The sequence below is a fragment of the Cyprinodon tularosa genome, unplaced genomic scaffold, assembly GCF_016077235.1.
Source record: "Cyprinodon tularosa strain WSP-4 unplaced genomic scaffold, ASM1607723v1 ctg151, whole genome shotgun sequence".
NCBI classification, from domain to species: Eukaryota; Metazoa; Chordata; class Actinopteri; order Cyprinodontiformes; family Cyprinodontidae; genus Cyprinodon; species Cyprinodon tularosa.
The window spans coordinates 1,098,088-1,123,044 of NW_024038343.1; the positions used below are offsets into that span (position 1 = coordinate 1,098,088).

The following is a 24,957-nucleotide window of genomic DNA, read 5'->3' on the forward strand; positions in this document are numbered from 1 at the left end:
TGAAAAACTGAACACCTGAATGAAAAATGAATACAAATCCGTTTTTTTTTTCTTTTTACACAGCGACTGAGTTATTTTCTCTGGTGATTATCCTAAACACAGGCCGTTTGTTCTCCAGTGCATTCTCACAGTGGGACGAATTGGGACCCACACATTTTGTCTTTTTTTTTTGCACTGATAAGGAAATGATCCGGTGGAGGTTATGGTGTTACAGAAAAAACACGAACATGACGAGACCCACAGTTTGGTTGAAGTCATGGCAGAGAACATTGGCCAGCCTCGAGGAGAGGAAGTAGTGATCTACTCAGTTCAAATGTCACTTTTTCCCCCGTCACATCAGTCTTTTAAAGAACCTTCTCTTCATTGTGGAAGTACTGTTACATTTCCAGAAGATATTTGCATTAAGACAAAATTAAATTTATTCCTTGTATCTGCTTCACTTGTCTGTAAAGAAAAGTCCTTTTTGCAGGAAACCAACGTTTAAGCTGCTGAATCCAGTCTAATCAGGGCAGCACATGCTAAAAATGATGACGTTTATAAAGAAAAATAGGCAGAATGCTTTCAGCATTAATGCACAAACATTTAAAAAAAGCCAAACACACACTCTGGTGCTGTTCCTGTCCATAAAGTGCACTCTCTGGACGTCAGAAACTCAAGAGCAGAAAAAAAGGGGTTGAATGAGTGTGTGTATGTCAGACATACTGAGAGAAGTGTCACTGTGTGTGTTTGTGTGTATCCACGTGTGTGCTTGTGTGTCTGCATGTGGGTGGGTTCAGTTTTTTCCCGGAGCGACTGTGAATCAGAGGACATGGCAGTCTCAGGTGTACGGAGGAAGCGGGGCAGCACAGCGAGCGAAGGTGTGTGTTGTTAATAAACGTAGCCTTCGCTGTAGGGATGAGGTTGGCAGTAGGGCCCCTCTTGAACGTACGCCATGTTCTCGTCAAAGTGCGACAGCGGCACCGTGTCCTCCTCGTTGATCTGCCGCTCCATGTCCGTCTTTAACACCGGTCGCTGGTTGTCGGGGAACGCCATGGAGAACAAGGCCTCGGGGTCACAGACAAACTTGTAGACGTATCTCTCCCCAGCGACCTGAGAGAAAAAATTTAAATATTTTGTCTTTATTTGATGTTGAGATAAATGCTTATAGTTCTTCAACCTCTTCTTATAAATGAGTAAATAATAAAGTCTTCAGGTGAGGTCAGGTTTGAGCATTTTGGGTATAAAACCTAGTTTAAATGTGAGAAATTAGTTGGAGACAGACAACTTTTACAAAAAAAACAAAAAAAACAACATTTTTATGACTTCTATGGCTTCAGTTTTTACGTTTGGTTTTTTGACTTTATCAAAAAATAAAAAAATTACAGCTCATTAGCTCAACGTTGCAAAGCTTCCACTGTTAAAGGATCCAGTTTATTTTTGAACAGGAAAAACACAAATACTTTTCTTTTTTCTTTACCTGCTTATACGAAAATCCTTAAGGAATGGAGCCAAACCACACCAACAGACACACACACACACTCCCGCACACAAAATCTCATTCATTTCAACACAAATGAAAACACTGCAACTATAACAGGCATGGCTTGGCAAAGCATAGAAAAGAAGGTAAGGTAAATCTCAGAGGTTTGCTGTAGACCTAAATAGCGGGACTTTGGGCTCATAAAGCCTCCATAACAATCATTTTAATGGGTTTATTGACCAGGAATTTTTCTATCCTTAATTCAAAAATACTTAATTAATCCCACAGGGCAATTAAATAATACAGTAACTCATAATTTTTTTTTTTTTACTTTAACAGTTACCCTACATTCTACTTTAAGTATAACTATGAGCTTTGGTCAGATGAGTTTTTTTTTTTTTGCTAGTGGCCATATCCTGTGTGTTTGAGGTAAAATGAACCATTAATAAGTGGAAAATAAGCTATTATACATGGTTAAGTATGGTGAAGATCTATCATGCTGTGGACCTATTTTACTTCCTAGGGCCTGTCACATTGATGTCATATACTATATGCATGTGCTGTCTCTGCTAAAAGATAAAGTCAAAGGCCAAATCAAAAGCAGCTATAAAAGTTATTGTCTTTTCTGTTCATCTATGATCCTCAAACTAAATCCTTTAGAGATCAGCTTGGGGGACTTTGTAGAAAAAGGAGGTTGAGAGAGAAACCAGGACTATGGGGGATCTATGGGGATGTTTAAAGATTTATCTTTCTCTGATTAGTAAGAGAGATTTCAATGACAGCAAGTTTTCAAATATTTAGAGAAGTGGTATGAAAAAACTAACATATTTCAGTCCACAAAAAGCAAAAAATATGTATTTCTTAATAAGCTATTATTTCCCCAGTTAATAAATATGTTTACTGGATCATAGTTTTTCAGTTTAAATTTCTACTCTTGCAGTAATAGAATAATCTTTTTAGTGGATTTACACATAATTAGTAGGGGTGGTGATAAATGTGAAACGTGCTGTTTAATATTCTGTCTTCCCCTCTGAGCAAAGATAAAAACGTTCTGAATAGGTTGCAAAACTTCTTTACTTTTACAATGTTTTATTTTTATATTCACTTTTACCTTCTGCATGATTCCCTTTTCGTAGTAGTAACGAAGCGACCTGCTGAGTTTGTCATAATTCATGGCTGGCCGGTTCTTCTGTATCCCCCATCGACGTGCCACCTTAACAAAGCAAAGACAAACTCCGATAAGCAGTCAGAAAACAGAAATGCAAAGGTGAAGACATTCATAGACGTTGACAGCTGAGATGATTTCCCTTCCAGCAAAAGATGGCACCAGCGGCTGAAATCTTAAACAAACTTATGCATCTATATTGCCTTAATACCAGTAATTAGGCTGCGTCCAGACTAAGCAGACCTGACCAGGATGTGTTCATTAGCAGCCTGTCAACAGAGCCAGCTGAGGAGGCAGCAGATGTTGCAGCACCTGTCTAGCAGACCTCCCACCACCCAGCCTCGCACTCCAAACTTACAACAGCTCTCTCCATCTTCCCCTCACTGACTCTTCTACTCCTGATTCCTATTTACTGCTCTCTCTCTCACAGGTTGTACTTTCTATATTACCACATATGTGCCGTACCGTACACCTGTAAAGCCAGGTGCCGTTAGCTAACATTTGTCTGCTATGTCACCTGATGGTATGAATGGACCCCCTGAAAGCTGTGGCTGGCCCACACTTCCACACACCGTCGGGCTCCATGGACCGCTGCCACCTGCTCATCTGTCTCCTGCTTCCTACACTCCCACCCGCTGATAGACCCCCCCACCCCCGCCCCACGCCAAGTCATTCAGTGGATTGGGTATAAACAGATCCAGGCTCATTTTGTATTTGAGGGGACTCAATTTTAGGGGGAAAAAAAATCTTCTTAAAATTAACTGATTTATAATTTAACATCTGATTTTCCTTTTTAATTCTTATTTTGAACTTATGAAATTACAGAAAAATGCTTTAGGCAGCAGTTATTCTGTTTTAATTCTCTTAGTTATATAAAAAAAAAGAACAAAAACGGAGGAACATTTTTATTAATCATGAGGAGCAGTTAATCTGATCAGCAGAATGAATATCAAACAGCTCTGTGCAGAGGTTGGGCTGTCGAGGCTGATTTTGTATCTTAGGAGGAACCAAGAAGATGTCTTTGTTTGACTTACAGTATAAAGGGAGATTATGGTTGAGTTAAAGTGTCTGTTTTGTTTCTGTTCACTAGAAGATTAGAGGAATTTTAAGGTCTCTGTGTTTCTATAGAGTTAGTGTTATAGTCACTATACAAGAAGTTCTTTAAAGGGTTCAAATCATTTCATTAATTTGTTCAATAGCAAATGCTGGACCATGGAAAAACAGTCAGTTTAACATCAAATGTAAAACCAATAAATGCTTTTTTTTCTTGCAGTTATCAGGTTTAAAGGAAAAAAATTGAAATATACAAATCTGAGCAAACTGATCTAGTTTTCAAGTATAAAGGCTGTAGTAGAAGTACAGAAGGTATTTTGCTGCCACTACGGAAATATGTGTTAATTTTATTCTTTAATCTTAAGTGACAGAAACCAGGAAAAAAGCTTATTTAATTTAATTGAAGGGATAGGAAATTATGCTGATGTCTCCTTCTGCAGATTATGTCAAGATAGTCTTAAATTGTACGTCTGAACAAAGATATCATAAAAAAGACAAAACGATCATAAGAAAACATCAGCTTTGAAAAAAAGAACACAATAAGTTTGGCCATTTCGAAAGTTTACAATAGTTGCAAGAGGCCAGAGAATTTACAGTTACAGTGGATTTTCTCTCCCACAGAAATGCAAAAACAAATTTATAATTGCTAATGTTAATGGAGCTTTTGTTATTAAAATGAGAAGTGTCTGATTTGGCCCAATCAGGGTGGGCTTCCTTTGAGGGGCCATTCATAACAGATCTTTGCTGCTTTATTTTTTTAAACTTTTAAGTTAAGTAAAACTATGGGCATAAATACGTATGATGTTGGAGGCCCTTACCTCTTCAGGCTCGATAAGTTTAAACTCCATGCCACGGCCGGTCCAGGCGATAAAGTGGGAGTTGGACGGATCATCAAGAAGAGCCACCAGGAACTGCCAGAGTTGCAATGAGCCTCGGCGCTGATATGATGGACCCTCCCGGTACAGGGCTGCCTCCTGCTTGATATCACCTACACAAAAAAAGAATTAGGGAATTATTTTGAATCACCTCAGCCTAAGCACAATCTATCAATGTTTTAAACTCTAAGGGATAACTCACCTTCAACCTTTTCAGGTACCACACAGGTATCATCGTAGAAATGCCTCTGCACTTTGTCAAACATACAACCTTAAAAAAGAGAAAAAAAGGACCTCTTTTATATATTATGGATTAAAAAACCCCATTCACCACCATTACTACATCCGCACGTGTCTGCGTTAGTACCTTCAGTCCTGTTAGTGTGAGCCAGATAGCCGTCTTGTCGTAAGTAGACAGAATGGCAGCTAGGCACTTCTGCTGAAACCCAGGCAAGAATGAGAGTGGGTGTTAAAGGGCCTGAAGGCGGCATTAGGAACACTACCTCAGCTATCTGTGAACAGCCACAGTGTGTTCAATCAATGCACCAGCGGCTCTGATTAAAGAAAATGCCCTCCAGGATCTTCATTGTAATGTCTTGCAGCCACAGGCGAACGCACTGTATCACACAGTTAAGACTGGCCCCAGGCCTCTCCACTGAGAGTAAGATTAATCACAGAATATGAAAACACATGTTGATATGATGTAACCTTTTCACAACGCAGGGATATGAAAATGCCATGACACTTATTGTTGATGAAATCTGATGTTCAGGTGCTAGAGTCTTTATTTTACAAAAAAAGTAGATCATCTTCTGGCATTTATTATACTTTGCAAGATATTTTACTTTGGCAAAACAAGTGCTAAACAAAAGGTAATCCAACTGGGATTCACCATTTTTAAATTAGATTTAAAAAAATTGAAATCTGTACTATTTTCTTTATAATATTATCACTAGCTAACAAAGGGCAAATGGGATTAAAATCGATCATAAACCTAATTGGAATATTGTGATTTGGTTGCTCAATAGGGGGTTATGCAGATCCATAATCCCATCATATCCATCTAAAAAAATTTGATAATATCATTGAGATTGGAAGCGTTGAATAACCATTAAAATATTTCATTTTGTGCACATAGTAAAGATTTATCCCGATTAAAGTTTTTAATTTCTTTTAATCTGAATACATTTAATCCAGTCAAGGAATTTTGTGCAAGTACACATAGCTATAAACGATATTAATACAATTTCATCAGAACTACAAGAATAAGTTGATTTCTTTTAATGGGCTCTTTTGCCACCTAAGCAACTTTGTCCCTATATTTTACAAGTTTTTACAGCCCTAGAGTGGCTTTTTCACTAGCGACACACCCAACCACCATTTTCCTTGTTTTTCAATGGCGATGTAACATGTAAGCACTAATCATTTAGCTGTTTGTCCTGTTTGTCTACTGCAGTGAGATCCTCCCTCTTCCCATGGACTGACAGGTATCAATGTAGCATCAGAGAGGACATCTGCTCCTCCCCCAAGTCCTTATTGTTAATGAATCACATGTGCAAAGCTGGATTAAGTTTAAAAAAGGTAGATATCTTTTTTTACCTAAACCCACTCTATATAAATAAATTATGTTAAATTATCAAATCACCCAATCGATAAATTGTACCCAAGTTTATTTCATAAAGTTAGTTAGTATTTTATGTGTTAAGTGTTCTTGTAATCAGCTTTTGTCTTTCAAGATTGATAATCCTAAAATCTACATCCAAATATGCAAATTAGTCAATGATGCTGTCTAGTGACTTTTAGAAGAGCCAGTAGCCATTTTTCTTGTTCAGTACTTGGTGCCAGTAAACGCTGCCAAGTATATTGTTTTTATACAAACATGTTCTACGTATTTCTTGTGCAGGTGGATAATCTTATGAAGCCCATGCTTTAGCTAAAAGCTAAGAATGTTTAAGATAACTTTGATGTTAACAGAACAAAAAGATTTTGAATGAACCTGGAAATCAAAAACGTTACAAAAACATTGGGATGCCGTTCACTCCGTCTCGCCAAAAAGCTGCTTGTTTTGGTTGAGTCAGTTTTAAAAGGTAGTAAAAAGAAACACAGTAGCGTCAGCAGATCGTGTTGACTTCTGAAAGTAATTTTCCAACATTTTCATCTATTAAAACTATTTAAATATAATACCAGATATCCTTACAGGTCCTACAGATTTAACGAGGAACCACCAAAAACAAAAATGACAAGAAAAAATAATAAAAATTCAAATAAAAACTATTTCATTTTGGAATCTCATTTGCCGATGACAAAGCTCACAAATTTTCTCAAACTCCTTCACTTTTCTGTATCCGGTAAGTTGTCCAGTTTGGAAAGTGTTCTAACTAATATATCAATTTTCTTCCTATGCTTAAACCTCTCAGAACTTGATGCTCTGATGAAAAACGCAAGCAAACAGGTTACCAAGTGAATATTCAATAAACACAGTAGAGTCCTTCATTTAGGCCCATAAACATTTCTCTGAGCTTCATCAAAGTAATGGGCTTGTAGAGGAAATTGCTCCTAATGAAATTACGACTCCCCTCCCATCCTCTCCGACAGGCCTGCTCCTGTCATTATGCTTCACAGTAACTGCTAATAAATACACCCTCATGCTCCATCTTACTTGTGCAGAACAATTGGTATGACATTTTTTAACCTTAACTCTGTATAATTTCTACTTATTTATTCTTATCCTTCTTTTAATGTTTACCATTGCCTGACTGAATAATAAAACATTTATTTAGATTTTTTTCAATTAAAAACTTTATTGGTAGGTTTTCCTACTCATAAATGAAGCTGGATTGCAATCTCCTTTTATTTGTTTGTAATTTTCTTTGAAAGAAAAGATTCAAAGAGTCAGACTGGCTGGTTGTGAGAATCACTGACTTGATAACGGAGGGATAACAACCAAGTAGCTACTAAGTGACTGTCTGTTGAGAAATAAGATGTCTTAGCACTGAAACCCACATGTTTCTTCTGGCATAATCCAGTGGTGTTAATTGGCATTTAGAAGCCACACAGTTGTGAAACCTGGTGAGCACATCTACCGTACGAAAGAGCGAGAAAACACCAAAATTCACAGTTATCTGGTTTTCAATGACAAAAAAAAAAAACAACAAAACACACAAAAACAGACACACAAAAAACTAAACAAGAGAAGCTGTTTGGCTAACACACACAAACTATTATGCAGCATAAGAGACATGATTGGGGCCCCAGAGTTTTTTTCTTAAACTCATCACCCAGGAGGTAGTTGCTTTTTTCTTTTTTCCTTCCGACTGGTCACACTTGATCCTATACAGCTCTATCTCCTCTGGGTCCTTTCTTCGTTACCTTGTGAATGAACCCCAGAGTCCGACGGATGTTCATTCATGTTCTGGTGTAGCCTCGGGCTCCTTGGAGCCTCCTGATTAGGTCCCTTTAGTCTCTAACCAAAGGGAGAAAACATGCGTGGGAGGGCAGCTTCTGGACTGTGACCAAACCCCCCCCCACACAGCAGCCTCTCCTCTTTTCTATTAGAGCTCAACAGGAAATGGTGAACGGCACAGACACCCAGCCTGACCAGAACCCCTGCCCTAATAATGGGTAAACTCAATAAACGACAGCCCCTCCCATCGAGTCTCCTCTCATTCCTAAAATGAATCTGCTTCCAGTGAAATAAAGTAAAATCTATACAGCAGTAACTTTTCAATTTTCTCACCTGAGTCGTAGGTGAAGTCCCTCGGCTCCTGCTTGATCATCATGCTGGCCGGGTACCCGTGAGGAAGCGGTGCCCCCATCATGGCTGGGTGCTCGAACAGGGGGTCAGGGTACTCTTGCTTGAAGCCTTGTGGAGGGAAGGGGATGCTGGGCTCTGACAGCTGCCTGTGGTAGATGGGCCGACTGTCCCGAGCCATCGTCGGTGGGGAGGGGAATGAGTGGCACGGCTCAGAGAGCTGACGTCTAAATCTGAAGGGAAAATTCACAAGATACATTATCAGACTTTTCTACCGTTTATTAAGTTTGATGTTAAAAATCCAATTTTGAGTTATTTTAGCGCCATAAACATCTTGTTGATTTTAAGTCTGAAAAATAAGCAGCACCCTCATTTCAATGGGCCGGACTACCAATCTAGAGCAACAGTTAGTGGAGTCAGCACTGGGCTACCCAAGGCTTCAAACAACCACCAATGCCAGGGAATGTCTCTAATGCAAGTTATGTGGAATCTCATTAAAAAGAGATTAAACAGTAGGTATTTTATAACAGACGATTTAAATGGTTCTGAAACTGAAATTATCTTCTTTAGCCAGTTATAAAATAATGCAACAAAAGGCAAAACACGGGAGGGCCATTGCATTCCTACAAGCATCAGCTTAAAGGCTGACTTATATTCGATCTTTGGGGGCACAGCAGGACTCTGCTGAGTGCCTGTGAGGCTGAACATGCGCTGTAGGCATTCATATTTGACGTACTGTTTTCCAAATTCACTGAGCACTACGCTACATAACCAGTGAAGATGTAGTAAAACTGAAGCGTGTTGTCGCTTCCCAACAATTGGCTGTGTGCTGTATCAAAAATATGACTTCTTATCAACCTGATTCTGTTTCTGGTACCGTTTCATACTTAATAGAGTGAAAAAATGGAACAAAAAGTAATTCAAGATTTTTTTAAAGGGTTTAAAAGACTTCACTTATATATGTTTTCGGACTCTAGAAAGAAACATGCTATGAAATCTTTAAATCTTTAAAAAGTTAAATTTTCTTTTTGTTGGTTTTCCGTTCTGCCACATTCTTGCTTCACACAAGTGTTTAAACTTGCGTGACTCTGGTATATCATTCATTTTGAATGGAGCAGTGTGTCACACATGTAAATAGGATGTTGGTGCAGTACCTGTGGTCCATGGAGTAGGCGCTGTCAGGGAGAGGCTGTGAGGGCGGCATGTGGGCGTAAGTCCGGTCCGGTTTGGGCGTGGGGGCCAACGTGGGCGAACCATGGTGAAGAGGGGACACAGGGGTGCTGCAGGGGGGCGTCACTGGGCTGGAGGGCTTCATTCCTGTGTGGTGCTTCTGCTCATAGGCACTACAGCAACAAATGAATCAGTCATTAGATAACAGATTCAAGAACTCCAAAGATATTTTTTTATTATATTTATTTATTTATGAATAAAATATCCACATTTTCACATTACAGTTTTAAGCAGTAATATTTAGATGTACAGAAAAAGTGTCTTTAAAAAACACAAAACATCAAGGGAAATTAAAGCCAGAGCTAAGATTAAAAAAAAACAACATAAAAAAAACAATGAATGATTAAATAAAAACAATGTGATACAAAATTCAAAATAGCGGTATATCATATTTTTCTTTATTCTTTACTTTTTAAATATGTTTTTATTGTGTACAATATAATTTTCTATTATATATACTACTATACCTATATACTCTACAGGGTAAATTATACTTTATAGGCTGACATTAGCTTTAACTGGCTCAGGTTTTCTGATTAACAGGCAGGCTGGTTTCACCTGCTAGCTGACATTTTTAAGTAGCATTCATTTAGAGATAAACATGGTCATTTATTTAGTTTAAAAGTTGGGACTATCGCATTTTTGTGCATTAAAATACTTATAAGACAAATTAATGCTAATAAGTGAGGGAGGAGTAGGTTTCTTTCAGCCACCTGACCAGCAGTGTGTAGCTACTTAAAGAGAACATCCTGTTTCTCATTCAATCAATAAAAATTCCTGTCATTTGTATTTTTTTCGACGTCATTATTAGACTATAAACTTATGGATTAGTAAGAAATAAATGTTTTGCAAAGCTGAAGCTACTGTAACTTTTAAATATCTGTTTTGTATATATGTTACCTGGCAATGCCTCATTGTTGCCTAACTTGATATATAGAAATTATAACATTTTTTTTATTTTTTGTTGTTTCTTTGTCTTTAGGTACTGGGATCTTGATGTAAGAATACTGCAAAGAAATAAGTTTTCCCAAAGAATAATTTAAGTGTGGAAAAAAGACCAGCCACCTGATGCTGTACGGGCACTTCTCTCCATACTGGAGCTTGAAGGGCCGCTCCTGACTGCAGTTGGAGCTCAGCTCTGAGCATGGGCTATGCAGCTCCCTCTTGATCTTCAGCTGCAGTCCGTGGAAAGCCACTGTGTCATCAAGACAAAGAGAAGAAGATCCCTGGATTATCTTGGAGTCTAACGATCATTTCAAATATTTTTCAACAAATTCTTTTTTAATTATTACTTTATATTAAAGTAAATCAATTCTCATAATAAATTCTCAATTCAGATAAAAATAAACGCTCATAGGTGTTTGCAAATTAAAGGCTCCATACAAAAAAACAAAACCCGGAATTAAATAAAACAATAAATTGACTGCTGCTTAGGTGTAGATAAACAGTTCAAGAAATGTAGACATCAGCCTGAATGTGCACCAACACCGATTCTATCTGTCTTCCATTTGACATCTCAGGCCATCGCTTACACAAACAACTCACTTAAAATCTCATTTGTTGGGCTTTTTCCTGGTGGGGGCTCTGTAAGTGAAATATGACAATCATAAAACTGGGTGTGCAGCAAGCTCCTATAAATACTTTATCAGCTTTCAGGAGGCTGTCAATACGTTCCAGACGACAACAACGGGATCATTGATCCAAAGGGCTGGGTGGGGTGGGGATGAGCCTGCTACCTATGGCCCTCGCCGTGAGCTCGGTGCATCTGAGAGGCTGTTAAGTGCCTTATCAGTCCTGATTAACATCCCATCATCTCGAGTCATGATCAACGCTAATCTAATTGACTGCGTCTCTGAAGAAAAGCCAGTCAGTCAGAATGAAGTCAGGCTCAGGTTGCCCGGCCGATCGCCGTCTCACCGCGGCTGAACACAAAGCAGCAGCACAGCCTTCCCACGGTGCTCTATCAGAGCCGCCTGGCCCAGTTTAGAGGTCATTTTTCACTGATGTTTCAGACTGAGATGGCGGATCCCTGAGTTAAAAGGAAATTCATCAGAAGCCATAAATACAAAGAGACAGAGACAGTTTGTCAACAGTCGGTGAAGCTGCAGAACTAAAATGTTTGCCCCATATAAAAGACTGGAATCTGGCAGCTGTTTCAGGTTTGCTTACAACTGACTGACATCTGCTATCAGCCAACACTTCACTGGCCCCTGGGGGCCAGGGCACACGGGCATCGCATGGCAGGCCTCAGGGGTTGTTCGCAGCCCTCGCTGGGGGCCTGACCTTTCCAGGTCATCGATTGGAGGTCAAAAAGACACTTCCTGAGGGGAGACCTTTGACGCTACAGGCAAAGCAGAGGCTTGTTTAGACCCTCTGGAGTCCAAACAACATCTTAGCCCCCATGTCAAGACTAAAGTCATTGCTACGTTGATTAGCAACCACGATTAGATCTGTTTGAGATTCCCAGACTATGATAACATTACTAACAAACATTATAATTTCACAATATTAGCCTAGAAAAAATGCAACAAAGACATAATTCACTTAGTGGAAGACCTTTGGCTTCCACACAATTACTGATTATATTTTTGTGACCTAATATATTTCTTAACTGCTAAATTTGACTTTCTTAAACACAGGATGCAGCTGATAAACAGTGTGTAGCAACAGTTGGGGGAGGGGATTGCCAAACAGTAATGTTCAGAAAACATTTTCTGGAATCTGATCAAAGAGATTTTTAGACACTTTAGCTTTTATCCAACACTAACTAACCTTTCATTTTCAATACGCCACTTCGTTCTCCCACAAAGGCCTCCACCTTAAGGTTTAAGGAGTCCAAACATCATGAAAAGGACAGATAAAAGCCAAACTTTAAACTTTAAATTAGGAAACATAAGATGCCAGTTGAGCATTGCTCTGATAAAGTGGATAAACAAAATAGCTCCACATGAGCTGTAAAGGCTTGAAAAAAATTGACACAATTAACACATGGTTTAATTAATAAAAACAACAATATATATAAAAAAATTTCTGAATAAATTACATAGCAAAATAACAAACATAATTGTTATAAAATGAAAAAGAAAAAAATAACATATTTGATGATTGAACAAAACACTGACCTAATACGTAAATCTTGATCATTTAAAGAGAAATTATGTAAATATTTGTAAATTAGCTTTTTTATCTGACTCTACGATGAAAACATAATTTTCCCTAATGCTGACTTAATTCCTGCTCTGTTTCTGCAGATGTGACATCAAGTATATCCATGCTAAAAGCGTAGTAAACCACCTACAATAGTAAACAATCAAAGGGTTATAATCGAGATGGATTTTGCGGATACTCTAAGGTTTTATTGATCTTCTGCTATAAAATCTTGGTCTATTTTTTTATACTTTTTGTCCATTTTAGCAGAGAAAGAAGAAGCTTTGGTCTCAATCCTTCACAGGTTTACTATTCAGCGTCACTCATCTGACAGTAGTGACGTTGTATCATTATTTATGTTGTCTGACATGATATTTTTAAGCAAAAACAATGTGTGTTCATATTGTGTCAAACACCCTCTCAGTTTTAGTGGCCCCTTTTTAATGTATCACTTGTGCTTCACCCAAAATAAGAAGTGAATCATGTGACAAGGGGCAACTACTTGAGCGAGTTGATCTTATCTATTACTAACTACAATAAAAATGTCTTTTTTTAAGTTAGAAAAAAAACCTTATTGCAATTCAGCAGAAGCAAAAATATAGTTTTCATTTCTTTATTTCACACTGATTTAAAATTAAGTGCCTAAGTTACTCATTTAATGCGTAAAAGTCCCTAAGGAAACGTTTGACTTTAAGTGTCACACCAGGTCTTAACATTGGCTTCACATGTGCAGCAGCGCAGCGTCTTAAATTAGAAATGGAAATGTCACAATAGATTTCGTCAGTTGGGTGCCAAGGTACACAAATCAATAGCTAGGGCATTGCCTCTGACTAAAACAGAGACTTCCTTTTTAGTCCAGAATGTCATGCCCATCATGGCTTGATTGCTCTCATTATCTCCGTATTGATTAATCAAGATGGAGGGCTGTTAAGAAGAGGTAGTTAGAGCAATTATCAGGTCTATTTTTAATGCAAATGTTTTTGTGCCATTGACTTAAACATTAAGTAGTCTTTGCTGTACAGCTAGTCGCATAACGATTGTGGAAAAAAAATATTCAAATTAAAAATCCCAGTTATTGTTCATATAGAGAAAACTTGTGCATTTTCTTTTTTTCTAAACACAGCCAAAGATCTGTTGGCCCAATGTGCTGTGAACTCTTAAGAACAAATTGTGAATTTTGGCAGATAAAGAGCCTACATTTGGCAGATATTTCTCCAGTCCATTCATAAAAAAATACAGGTCTTTTGGCAACAGCAAAAACCCTTCCATTCCATTTTCACCTACTGTAGGTGCTCGCCTTTGCTGTTAAATGATGGAAGCTTAGATCTGCTGGTAACGTGTGGCCTCATTTTACACCTCCTCTACTCCTTCATTCCCTGCTAAGTTATGCTAATAGTAAGCATCTGTGTTGGAGTTTGAGACAAAGAAATGTCTCCTTATTCTCCTTCAGCCTTATGACAATCTACACATGCTGCTTAATCGGTGGAGAGCAGAAAGTTGACATTGAGGAAAGCTGTCCCGGTTATTCATGGGAGGTTAGGACATGAAATTAGAGGTTAAAAAAAACACCAACACAACTAAAATTTTACATGCATTATATAAGTTTAGTATGCAGTGTCAATGCAGCTATTTTTTTTCTTTTGTAAGTCGTCCAGTTACGTTTTGCTTTACTGCAAAATGTATCCATTGTGATATAAATATTTCTTGACAATACACTTAATGCTTTTCATAACTGTTCTATAACAATTAAAGATATAAGTGGATTGTGTTCTGCATGTAAGCACCACTTTGAAAGTCGCAACTTTCAAAGTGGTGTTATCCCTCTCTATATATTTTCATTGCTTTACCAGTGCTTTTGACAAGGTGAAAGCTTAAAGGTATAATGGAGAATTTTCGCATAATTTTTAAAAGACCCGCCCTCTCCACAAAAAATGCACCCTGTACCTGCTCCCGAGAGGGAACGCTTATTAAACGCGTGCAAGATCGTGCACGAGCCCATTTCTCCTCGTGCACGCTCTGTTTAAAAATTGCTGTTAGCGTCGCTCATACAAGCTTACTTTTCAAAAGAAGATTTGGAATTTTTCCAGCATGTCAGACTCACCACTGGTAAGTCAAAATGGGGACGAGCAGGTAGGACGGCCTTATGTAAACATATCACCAGAACGATTGACAATTAGGAGGACCACATATTTTTATGAATTAGCCAGAAATAGAACCTCCTCCACTATACATTTAACACGACTTAATACGTATGTCGAAAACAAAGCTGAATTGTTAACATTTTAGTTCATTTTTAAAAAATTTAATGAGAAGGGGTTAAGTCATATCTGTTTCCACAGATAAAAGACACATTTAACCTTTGCCTCATTAGACATAAAAAAACAGAATTGTTATGTATGCTAAAATGTAAAAAAAATTTTTTTACTTTGTTTTTTTTTCAAAGATTTCTGTTTTATGATGAATATGCTCAGCCTTGAATGTAAAATGTAAAAAAAAACAATGAAAAATTAGTCTTTTTCCTCAGCCAAGATAACCTTTTCTTTCCCTTAGGATCGCTAATGTGCTTTAAGCCATGTAGCAGGTTAAGTAAAAACTTTAAAAACACACTAGCAAAGATAAATAGCATTAGCTACTAATTTTGAATGTATGAAGAAGGCAAAACCAAAATAGAAAACATTTAAAAATAACAAAAAAAAAGCTGGCAGATTTTTTATTATAACCCTTTTTCCCCCCTTAGAGAGTAGCAGTATTTTCTTTATGTTTCAAACTAGGGAAGGTGATCCTAAGCAAACTATTGTCGGAGTACCAATGTCCGTATAACTTAGATTCAAGGATTTTAAATATTCCATTTAAACTATTAAATCTATTCACAGTTTGATTATGCTTTGTGAAGGGCTAAGAAACCATATATGCTAAACCAAATAATCGGTTCATTTACCAACTGAATATTACAATTCTGCTGATGACTTTTTAATTCAAGACACATTAAATTTAAGCTTTGTTTAAGATAAATAGTTAAAACTTTTGTGAAAACATATTTAAAGGAGAAAACTTTAACCTCGGAGACAGAGATAATTAAATCTTGCTTAAATCAATATAAAACTATTTCTTCTTTATTTTTGAATAAGCATTTTGTACCTTAATAGTTCAAGCACTTGACATCTATTTATGGTTAAAGTTGATGCTTTATTGCCTTTTTCAGGCCCGACTCACCAAAGTTAGCGTAATTTGGGACAATCACACTGAATTGCTTCCTCGAAACAGCTTTAGAAACGCTGCAACCTTGTTTAAAGATAATAAAGTGACGTATACAGACTGCTATTTATCTCTTACCTTTAAACCGCTTTTTTATTTAACGTTCTTAATAAGTATTAAAAAAGCAATGCGTTTTTGAACACAACTTTGTTACTGTTAATGTTGGATTATAGAAAATATAAAATATGCTAATTAAATCAAAATGAAGATGGGGAAAGAAAAAAAACAATCATGCAAAAAAGTCTTTTGGTATATTTGGATAAGGCAGGAATCTAATAATGTCAATGAAAATATGTTTTCTCCTATAGTTTCCTGTATTTAGCTCCTCTCCTACTACCACCTCTACCTCAGCGACCGTGCCTTCGTCTCTCAGATCGGTGAAACCCATATGGGAGCGCTGCCGGCTGGGATGCCTACTCAAGCGCCCAACCACAGTGCCCTCACCCTCCAGCCATCTGTTAGTGCCTCTCCAGTCTGCTGCAGGTTTGCCAACAGGACAATTCAGATGGTCAGCAGCCTCCTGCCATGATGACCACCCACCCCGGCTACCTCTGAAGGACAACGGGACAGTCTTAGTGACCTCTGGTTCTGGGCTTTTCTAAACATCACAGCTTCTTCACAGTGGAATTCATCACTGGCTTATTTAGACACACTATTTAGATGTATTTATTTTTTAAGTAAAGCTGCTTAATTCACAAATGCTGACCTGACTAGTAGTAATTTGTGTGAGGGCAATCATAAATTACCATAATGCAATTTAATCTGTTTTTCGCGATTTCTTTACATTTTTATGCAAATCATTATACAAAACAAAGTTTAAAGTGGCCATTTATTTCAATCTTAAATAAAGAACTTAACAAAAATATTTTCCAAATCTTTCTTACTGTTTATTTCCATTATGGTCCTACTTAACCATGATCTAAACCTTTGACCAGACGCTACATGTCTTCTGTCTGCTGCATGTTCATCTGAGAGCATTCTAGCTTTTGTTCAGCTGTTGCACTTGAGGTTAAAGGGTGATGAAAACCATGGCGTGGACACACACTTTTGTGTTTTTTCCTCACAGTTTCATGTGTATTTTGGCTCATCTGAAAGACATGTGCTCAATCCGAGTCCCACTGAGCTCCACTCACTCAATTTCTGTCCCCACCTTGGCTTTACTTCCTCCAGAGACAGACCGTGCCAAGTCACCAGCCACCATGTGCAACCGATGTTCACAACCAGGTAACATATATAACATCCTCTATTCTCCTTAAGACTGTATATGAGAACCAAGCTCAGCTCAGACATTAACAACATTTCTGCCCTATTATTAGAAACATAAATGTATATTCTGTTGGATAAATTATGTAAACAGGAAAAAAAAAAGGGTAACGGCTGTCTTTATTCTGTTGAAGAGAGCGAGTGGGTGTGCAACACAAACCGACCCTCCACTAAAAAAGATAAATGTAGAAACTAATTTTACACTGCCTGATTTAGAAAATGTAACCACACTGGATGGTTTATGCAGAAGCCCTTTGAGGAAAGGTTACAGTGGGAGATTTAAAAAACAGAAATCATCACTTAAAAGGCGTTCAGACCAGTTGGAGATAAAAATATCAGCTAAAAAAGTCTGCTTCGGTATTTTGATGTTTTCCTTATGCAAATAAATAACAGCAGCAAAGAGAGGCTCACGAGGACTAAGAAAGCGAGGTAAACAAATCATGATAAACTGGTTTCCATACACCTGTCTGTAGACCTGCAAGGCTACAGCAGATCTCCATAGATTGATTGTATTTAAAAGCAAAAGTGAAGAGAGACAACGCCAAGAAGAGACAGATTTGAACAGACGTTAAAAAGTCACAAAAAGACAAAGCATTGAGGTCTTTTACTTACAGTTTTCTGTCTGGAAGTCTGGAACAAACTGCTCATCATTGTCTGGAACTTGAGCTGAAGAAACAAACGGAAAACAAGAAGCAGAGAGATTTTTTGTTCAGTCTCATACACCAATCTGTACAGAAACAAATATTTTATCCTCGCATGTTGTGCATGTGTGTCACCACTTCATGAGGTTTTTTTTTCTAAAAAAAAAGTTAGAACTGGTTGCCTGATTTCTCATAGAATTTAATTTTCTTTGCAAATTTTTAAAATAAATGTTTTTATCTTTTCAAGATACATTTTCCACCCTGTTGACAGTTTTTTTTTTTAACTGTGTCTAAATCCTCATAAATCCACATTTAATCCGTGTTTTTTTTTAAGAAGTAACTTCTGACTCACTGAAAAACACCAAAATAAATTATTTAATTGCAGTTTTATTTATTTTGGCCATAATAATTGTTTAGAGAACAGTAAAAGAATATTGTTTTATCAAAATCAAAGAATAAATTATGAGTTTTTTTTTTCTTTTCTTAAAAATTCAGTATTTATTATAATACAATATAATCAATTTTACTTAATAACAGAATTTGATTTTCTTCTAAAATATTATAGTTTAAATTATTATTATAATTTTTTTTTAAAGATGTGCCTTTTTTAAAGAAATCATTTTAAAAGTAATTTTTCCAAACTTCTGTGTAAATGTTGTTGATTATTAAATTTAACCTACACATACATTCTTACGAAAGGATTTTTACTTTTTTTTCATCTGGCTCATTCTCAACCTCCTGATTCCTCTTCCAGAGGACACCCCGTCCATTGACTGCCCCATATCCTCGGGTTTTTACTGTTTGCTAGCAGCCAATCACCCATTGTTAACAGTATCTAATTGGCTTCCTCCCTACTGGTGAATCCACCTGTACCTACCGAGTTAGGTCTGTTCCAAACCACCGAATGCCTCACCTGCACTTCAAACACCCCCCCCCCTGCACCCGGACTAATACTAAAATAATGAAGCCTGCTCCACTCCAGGTCCAATTAGGCATGCACATATCTATCTCCAGCGTATTTACACTCTGTGACAGCTTCTCTACATCCCTCAAGTTGGACTCTCCACAGCAAAAAAGACATAATAAATGTGTCATTAGCACTTCTATTTATACACACAAAGAGGTGAATCCTCATTATCACAAGACCAATAACTTGTCTTGACGTGTCTAGAGGTTTTCTGAATAAAAATGAAAGATTTCTAGACTTTTATCACTCTTGATTTGGTCAGGGGTGTGTTTTTTCCTCTCATCAGAGGTGCGAATCAAAGAGAGTAAACAATTAACGGATAAAGATTACAAATTGCTCCACAAATTTAAAAATAAAGGAAAAAAATTATAGATGGAGAAAAATCTTTGTCCCCTTTCTTAAAAAAAATATACCCTATTCAGTCAAAAGGTTTTCAGTTTGATTATTTAAACGCCAATAGACTCTCAAACCAGCATCAAATAACACATTAATCAAAAGCTTTAGGGCTTAGAAGAAGACTTGAGACACAGATTAAAGAATCTAAAACCACATAAAAAAGGGCAAAAGCAGGTGGTGCTGTCTCCGGTTTTAAAGGAAGTACAGAATGGGTGAGTCAGCGGCCCCAGTCTGTGAATGGGCCAGCTGATCCTAGCAACAAACTCCCGGGGAGAACGGCAGAGCTGGAAATCTGCTGCCATTCACAAAACCAAATCGCCACAGAGCAAGAAAAGGGCTACAAATTTCTAAAAAAGTGAATCCTCAAACAATTTTTTGAGTTTTTAAACCTAGGGAGAATTAACTTAAACTAATTTTAGTTAGAAGAATCTTTTAGAATTTAAAACTGTAAAATGTAGTTTTTGATATAATTATTTCTTTCTAATAAAAGGCACCTAAATGTGTTAAAGAGGCCGTCTACAATAGTTTGGACCAGGTGGGGTGGGGGGTGGGGATAAGACATTTAGCCGTCATTTGACAAACCTTCAACATCTCCGTCTTTGGAGTCGGAAATTTAACCTGTCTCAAATAATTCTTCCTCTTCGTCCAATTACCTGAACCAATAAATCTCAGAAATGAGAAGGTATTCCTTTTCATCTTAATGGACAGGAAGTCATTCATTAAATCCACAATCTTGAATCGTACATCATCACATTGATCCATGACAGGCAGAACTGTAATCCTTAAAAGAGGAATCCCCCCAGCCACTGTCTCCTTTTTCATCACTTTAGATACTAAAATATTTAAAACACTTCTTTTACATTTTTACTCATAACACCTTATTGCGCTTCACGGCCGTTCAGAGTTGTTTAAATATTCCCGGATCTGTAACAAAAGAATATTTCCCATTTTTTAAAAGATTCAGACTACTCTGGCGGTGAGTGATTTGGAAGGTGTTGAAGAATAGATGGTGTCCATAAATGATTGAGTCCCTTTTGTCAGGAGACGAAAACTGTCCCGAAACAAAGCTTTGAGGTTAACTTGGTATTTTATAAAGTTCAAATATACAAATACAATTAAATCCACGTAACTTTAAAAAATATCAAAGCTAAAGGCATATTTAAATAGTAAGCTTAGTATATAACATTCTATATTAACATGTTATATACACATGTTATATAGTCTTAATCACTTTAAATTAATTTAAACCTGAGAAACATTTTTAGAATTGAACGTTTCTTTTGTCATTTTTTAAATAACATTTTTAAGTTACAAATATCCATATTAATGTATTTTAACTTTGAATGCGATAAATTACATAGTATGACACAATCTAAAAAAAAAACATTTTTTTTATGTACTGTAGGAGAAATATTGCTGAAGAACAGCTTAAATTTTTTTATAAAAATGTTTTGCCATTTTTTTTTTTTTTACAAAAAAACTGTTGGCTTTAGCCAAGAACTAAAACTCTCATACTACAAATTATTTTTACAGTTTAAGTTTTAAAAACCAAACTTTGTCTTAAACTTTTGCATTACATGGAAGAGTAAAGGAAGTTGCATTAAAGAGGAGAGAGAAAAACTAACATTAAACACAGGGAGAAAGACATTTTTACCAAAAGTTCTGTGCTGCAGACACGATGGAAAGAGGACGCTCGCGCTTAAATCCTGAAGCATCCCGTCTCAGTTAGACCACAGTGAGCAAGTCTTGCCATCAGAAAAAAAGTATTCAAAAAGAAAAGAAATGGGTGGAAGTAAAAAGCATAAAAACTTGTCGTTTCTCAGCGAGATTGGATTGTTTTGGAAGTTTTCAAGAAAAAAAAATTATAGATCCATTTTTTTTTTCCACCAAGAAATGAAATTCAAGAAGACAAGGTGATAGTAAAGTACAGCTGTAGAAGATAAAGAGACAAGTGCTGAGAGGAAGCAACCGGGAGAGAAGAGGGGAGGGCAGAGGAGAGAGAGAGAGGGTTGAGAGAGAAAGAGAGAGAAGGAGAGAGTTGGTGGGCTGCAGCGGAGCTCTGGTGGCGGCTGGCGCGCAGCGTGTTGGCTGCTGCCAAAAACAGGAGCGACAGTGAGCGTCGGAGAGCTTTCTCCTGGTAATCTGTGATGACACTCTCTGGGTAGAGCCTCCTTGGTCTCCCTCAAGACCCCTCGCTCACAGTCTCTAATGTATGCATGACACACAAGGTGCCTCTTCCACACAGGCTTTTAATTGGACTGCAACGCAAAGCATGTAACTCCAAGCTGCTTTCCTCCCCCTTATCACCACCACCACTGCACAACCTCTCCCATTCTCTTAACCATCGTTCATTCTTTTACTTGAGATAAAAAAAAAAATCTCACCTTCTGCCAACCAAGTCTCCTGCAGCTGACTGAGGTCTTGGAAGAGCTCTGAGAGGAGAAATGGTAAAAAGAATTACAAAAGAAAAACATTCAAAGCCAAAGAGAAGAGTCAGAAACAACTTGGTTCATTATGACTGGCTGATATACTGCTAGAGCTCCGAGTGTGCTGCTAATAACAAGTCAATTTGTGTCTCTGACCACTGACAGAGGCTTGTGAGGATCATCACAGGCCGCTGTGCTGTAATTGAGATTCTGTAGTTAGCAGTGCAGGTGGCCACAAGCCAATTGAATTTTGCTAAATGTTTAGAAGCCGTGAAATTAACTTCTCCCTCCGTCCTGCACCTACCTTCAGTGTCCAGAGCCAGGTCGGACTTAATGAATTTTCTTTTTCTTTCGTTTGCTGGACTTCCATAGCTCGATGTCTTCCTTTGCAGCTTCTGGGGGGAAAAAAAAATATCGTTCTTTCTATTCTGTGCAAAAACACAGGCTCTATCACCAGTGGAGCTGAATAGGCCATTCATTGCAGCTCCACTTACTTCTAAAGCTGACAAATGAGGGGAAAAGAAAAATCACAATTGTTTATGTTTTGACCATTCCTGAAATCCCATGATTATCATTGCTTAGTGGGATTGAAAGGATAACATTTATTGCAGTTTACCATTATGATATTCTGATATCACTTATAGTGATGTTTTATAATTTGCTAACTTTCCCTCCTAAACAAATGGGCTGCATTTAATTTGCATATTTCTATGTCTAAGTGCAAATCTATGAAATATTTTCTAAGATTACAATGAAAATGCAGTAAGAAAGTGTTGCATTGATTAGATTGAAACAATGCTGCAGTGACCAATACAGTCTCCCCATAACAATGCATTGTAAAAGTATAAAAACTGTTTATTATAGAAAAACCCAATCCATCTTTACATTTCTATGTAAATAAAAACAATTTCTTCCAGTTTTAGATTTCTACTTTTAAGGTGACAAGACATGTGTGGAAATAATTAGGTTTTTTTAATCATTATTGTTGTTGATTGTCGTTTTTCTTTGATAAAGTGCAGCTGAAATTCTAACTGAAATAAAAACCTGCTTATTACCATAAGCATAGATAGCATATAGCTTTATTTTGTTAAGAAATAAAAGTTTTAAAAGAAAGTTTAATCCATGATAGATTACACAGCAATCAAAAAGAAATCAAAAGATCATAAATCCAATGTAAACTATAAAAGACAGATTCAAATAATAAGTCAAGATTGCGTTAATTAACTGTTTGAATTAGTAGACAAAGGAAATTCTTTTTATATAAACTGTTTTGGGTGAAGTTGTGATTACTCACTATGGAGTTACAATAAGGCACCTGCTGGTCATGATTTCCATCCATTTTCCAAGACCTCCAGTCTGTATCCTGTCCCACTCCTTTCAGGCGCTGTAAAAGGAGAGCATAGAAACCAAAAGAAATATATATTATGAATTACATTAACTCTACTCTAAAACGCAGTTTTCTTCACGATGTAATACTGTAACAAACTAAAGTTGTCAGACAACAAACAGCGCGTAAAAAGGAGCGCACGGAGCTATAGAGGGCGCACCAAAATGCCTCCTAATTCAATATAAACTTCAGTGGATGAGAGGTGAAGAAGGAAGGGGGGGGGGGATATGCACCCACCTGGCGCCTTCGCGTCGTTTTCATCCAGGCACAGAAAGCCACGGAGCCGCCGGCAGGATCTGCACCGGTCCCGGCTGCTGTCTGAGTGTCTCCCCGCTCTCTGTGCTTGTTCTGGGCGGCTTGGCATCGCCTCCCGGGGCCTCCCATGGAAACAAGCGGCGCTCTGCTTCCTATTGGTTGTCAATGCCTTTCAGTGGATCAGATAGCTGCGGGCAGTCAATCACGCCCGGATGCAGGCGGTGCGCACGGGTAGGCTCAGTATCAGTGAGTATGGCCTCTTAAATGATCTATAATAACTTTGCATCATTGTTTGATAATATTCAAAACACTCAGACATAGTCCACCTGCACTCCTCTCCTCTCCTCTCCTTTCATCTCACACACAGTCCTGTCTTCATTCCCTCCTGGGTTCCATTCAGATACAGTGTGTACACACAAACGCGCCACTCACTTCTCTATTCGGTCAAGTTTGTGACCATGGTAACGGTGTTTTGAAGAGCCTCCAGAGGGACTTGCTTAAGCGCCAGCTCTTCCCTCTCATGTAAAGGGATACATTGTTGGGCGCTGAAGACTTGCAGAAGGCACTGACCTGGAAGTAACGCACAGGTCACACTTAAATCTCTTCGAAGGATCAAGAACAACATTTCCTAACAGAAAGATGTAGCCTATGGGGAAAAGCTTTTTTACATGAAGAAAACTAACTTATAATTATAGATTGCTTTATAAATTTACACAACATCAACTCGGATTTAATTGAGGTCTATTGGGACAGATTTTTTATTTGTTTTTTGCAACTTAAGCAAATAAAGTGTGGTGCCCTGGAAAAGCCTCTACCTCTCCCTACAACTCCTAACATTAATTTGCATGCAAGAAACCTTAATTCTTGGCAAGGATAATATGGTGTTCAATCCTGCACAAAGCACATAAACTATTCTATATTTAACAGCATCAACAGCTTCTGATAGACACATGCATAAAAAATCATTTCAGTTCAAAAATATGTTATTGGTGCCAGATGGAAAGTTTATGAAATAAATAACGAAACTACAGAAAGCATTTTACAGAAAGCAGGTTTATTCTTTTACTTGTTCCTGTATGGAGTGATTTTTCTGCCAAAACGTTGTGTACAAACATAAAGCACACACATAAAGCATGCTGCAAATGCATAAAGCAAACAAATCTTATCACTCACAAATAAACATGTTGCACTCAAATAACTGTTATTGTTCACAAATAAAATTTGTGTTACAAACTCTCCTCTAATGTCACACACAAATAAAACTTTTTTTTTTAAACTGTCCTTAAATGTTGCACACACACAAACATTTGTTTTACAAACCGGACTCTAACATTGCACTGCAAATATAATTTGTAAATTGTCCTCGAGTACAAAATGATCTCTGCTCGCATGCAAAACAGCTTCTCCTCGCGTACGAGACAATTCTTCACATCCGCGGTAAGTTTCTGCCAGAAGTCATGTGATACATGGAGAATTGTCATTCTGACTAACCGACAGCAGGAGACGCCATACAATCGAAACAACTGAAACGTGTCGGTGTTACAGTACGTCAAGCTGCGTTTCCCCAAAATTTGTTTGTAAAACAAATTTTTGTGTGTGTGCAACATTTAAGGACAGTTTGGAAAAAAAGTTTTATTTGTGTGTGACATTTGAGGAGAGTTTGTAAAACAAGTTTTATTTGTGAACA

At 37.5% G+C, this 24,957-nt stretch overlaps 1 protein-coding gene across 4 annotated transcripts; it reads right to left on the reverse strand.

The window, feature by feature from the left end:
- Position 1: 1 nt before the first annotated feature.
- etv1 (ETS variant transcription factor 1) lies at positions 2–23,625 on the reverse strand. 4 transcript variants are annotated; one of them, XM_038279580.1, is made up of 13 exons: positions 23,253–23,625; positions 22,923–23,012; positions 21,933–22,023; positions 21,587–21,634; positions 17,811–17,864; positions 10,599–10,728; positions 9,458–9,646; positions 8,289–8,536; positions 4,920–4,991; positions 4,755–4,823; positions 4,496–4,665; positions 2,571–2,672; positions 2–1,089 (listed from the first exon to the last, which is right to left on the reverse strand). In XM_038279580.1, exons 1-13 carry the CDS (start codon positions 23,397–23,399, stop codon positions 868–870), a joined length of 1,632 nt encoding a protein of 543 aa, XP_038135508.1. In that variant the 5' UTR covers positions 23,400–23,625; the 3' UTR covers positions 2–867. The 4 variants fall into 4 exon arrangements, with proteins under 4 accessions (XP_038135508.1, XP_038135509.1, XP_038135510.1 ...); XM_038279581.1 differs by having other exon boundaries at positions 4,920–4,988; positions 23,253–23,623; XM_038279582.1 differs by lacking the exons at positions 21,587–21,634; positions 21,933–22,023; positions 22,923–23,012; positions 23,253–23,625 and adding an exon at positions 20,857–21,392.
- Between the last annotated feature and the right edge of the window lie 1,332 nt (positions 23,626–24,957).

Excerpts from the sequence above, each read along its gene's own strand:
- etv1 (XM_038279580.1), bottom strand. The coding sequence starts at position 23,399 with ATGGGAGGCCCCGGGAGGCGATGCCAAGCCGCCCAGAACAAGCACAGA. Across the intron at positions 23,013-23,252 it reads AAACGACGCGAAGGCGCCAG|CGCCTGAAAGGAGTGGGACA; the intron begins GTGGGTGCATAT and ends CTCCTTTTACAG. Across the intron at positions 22,024-22,922 it reads TGCCTTATTGTAACTCCATA|AAGCTGCAAAGGAAGACATC; the intron begins GTGAGTAATCAC and ends TTTTCCCCCCAG.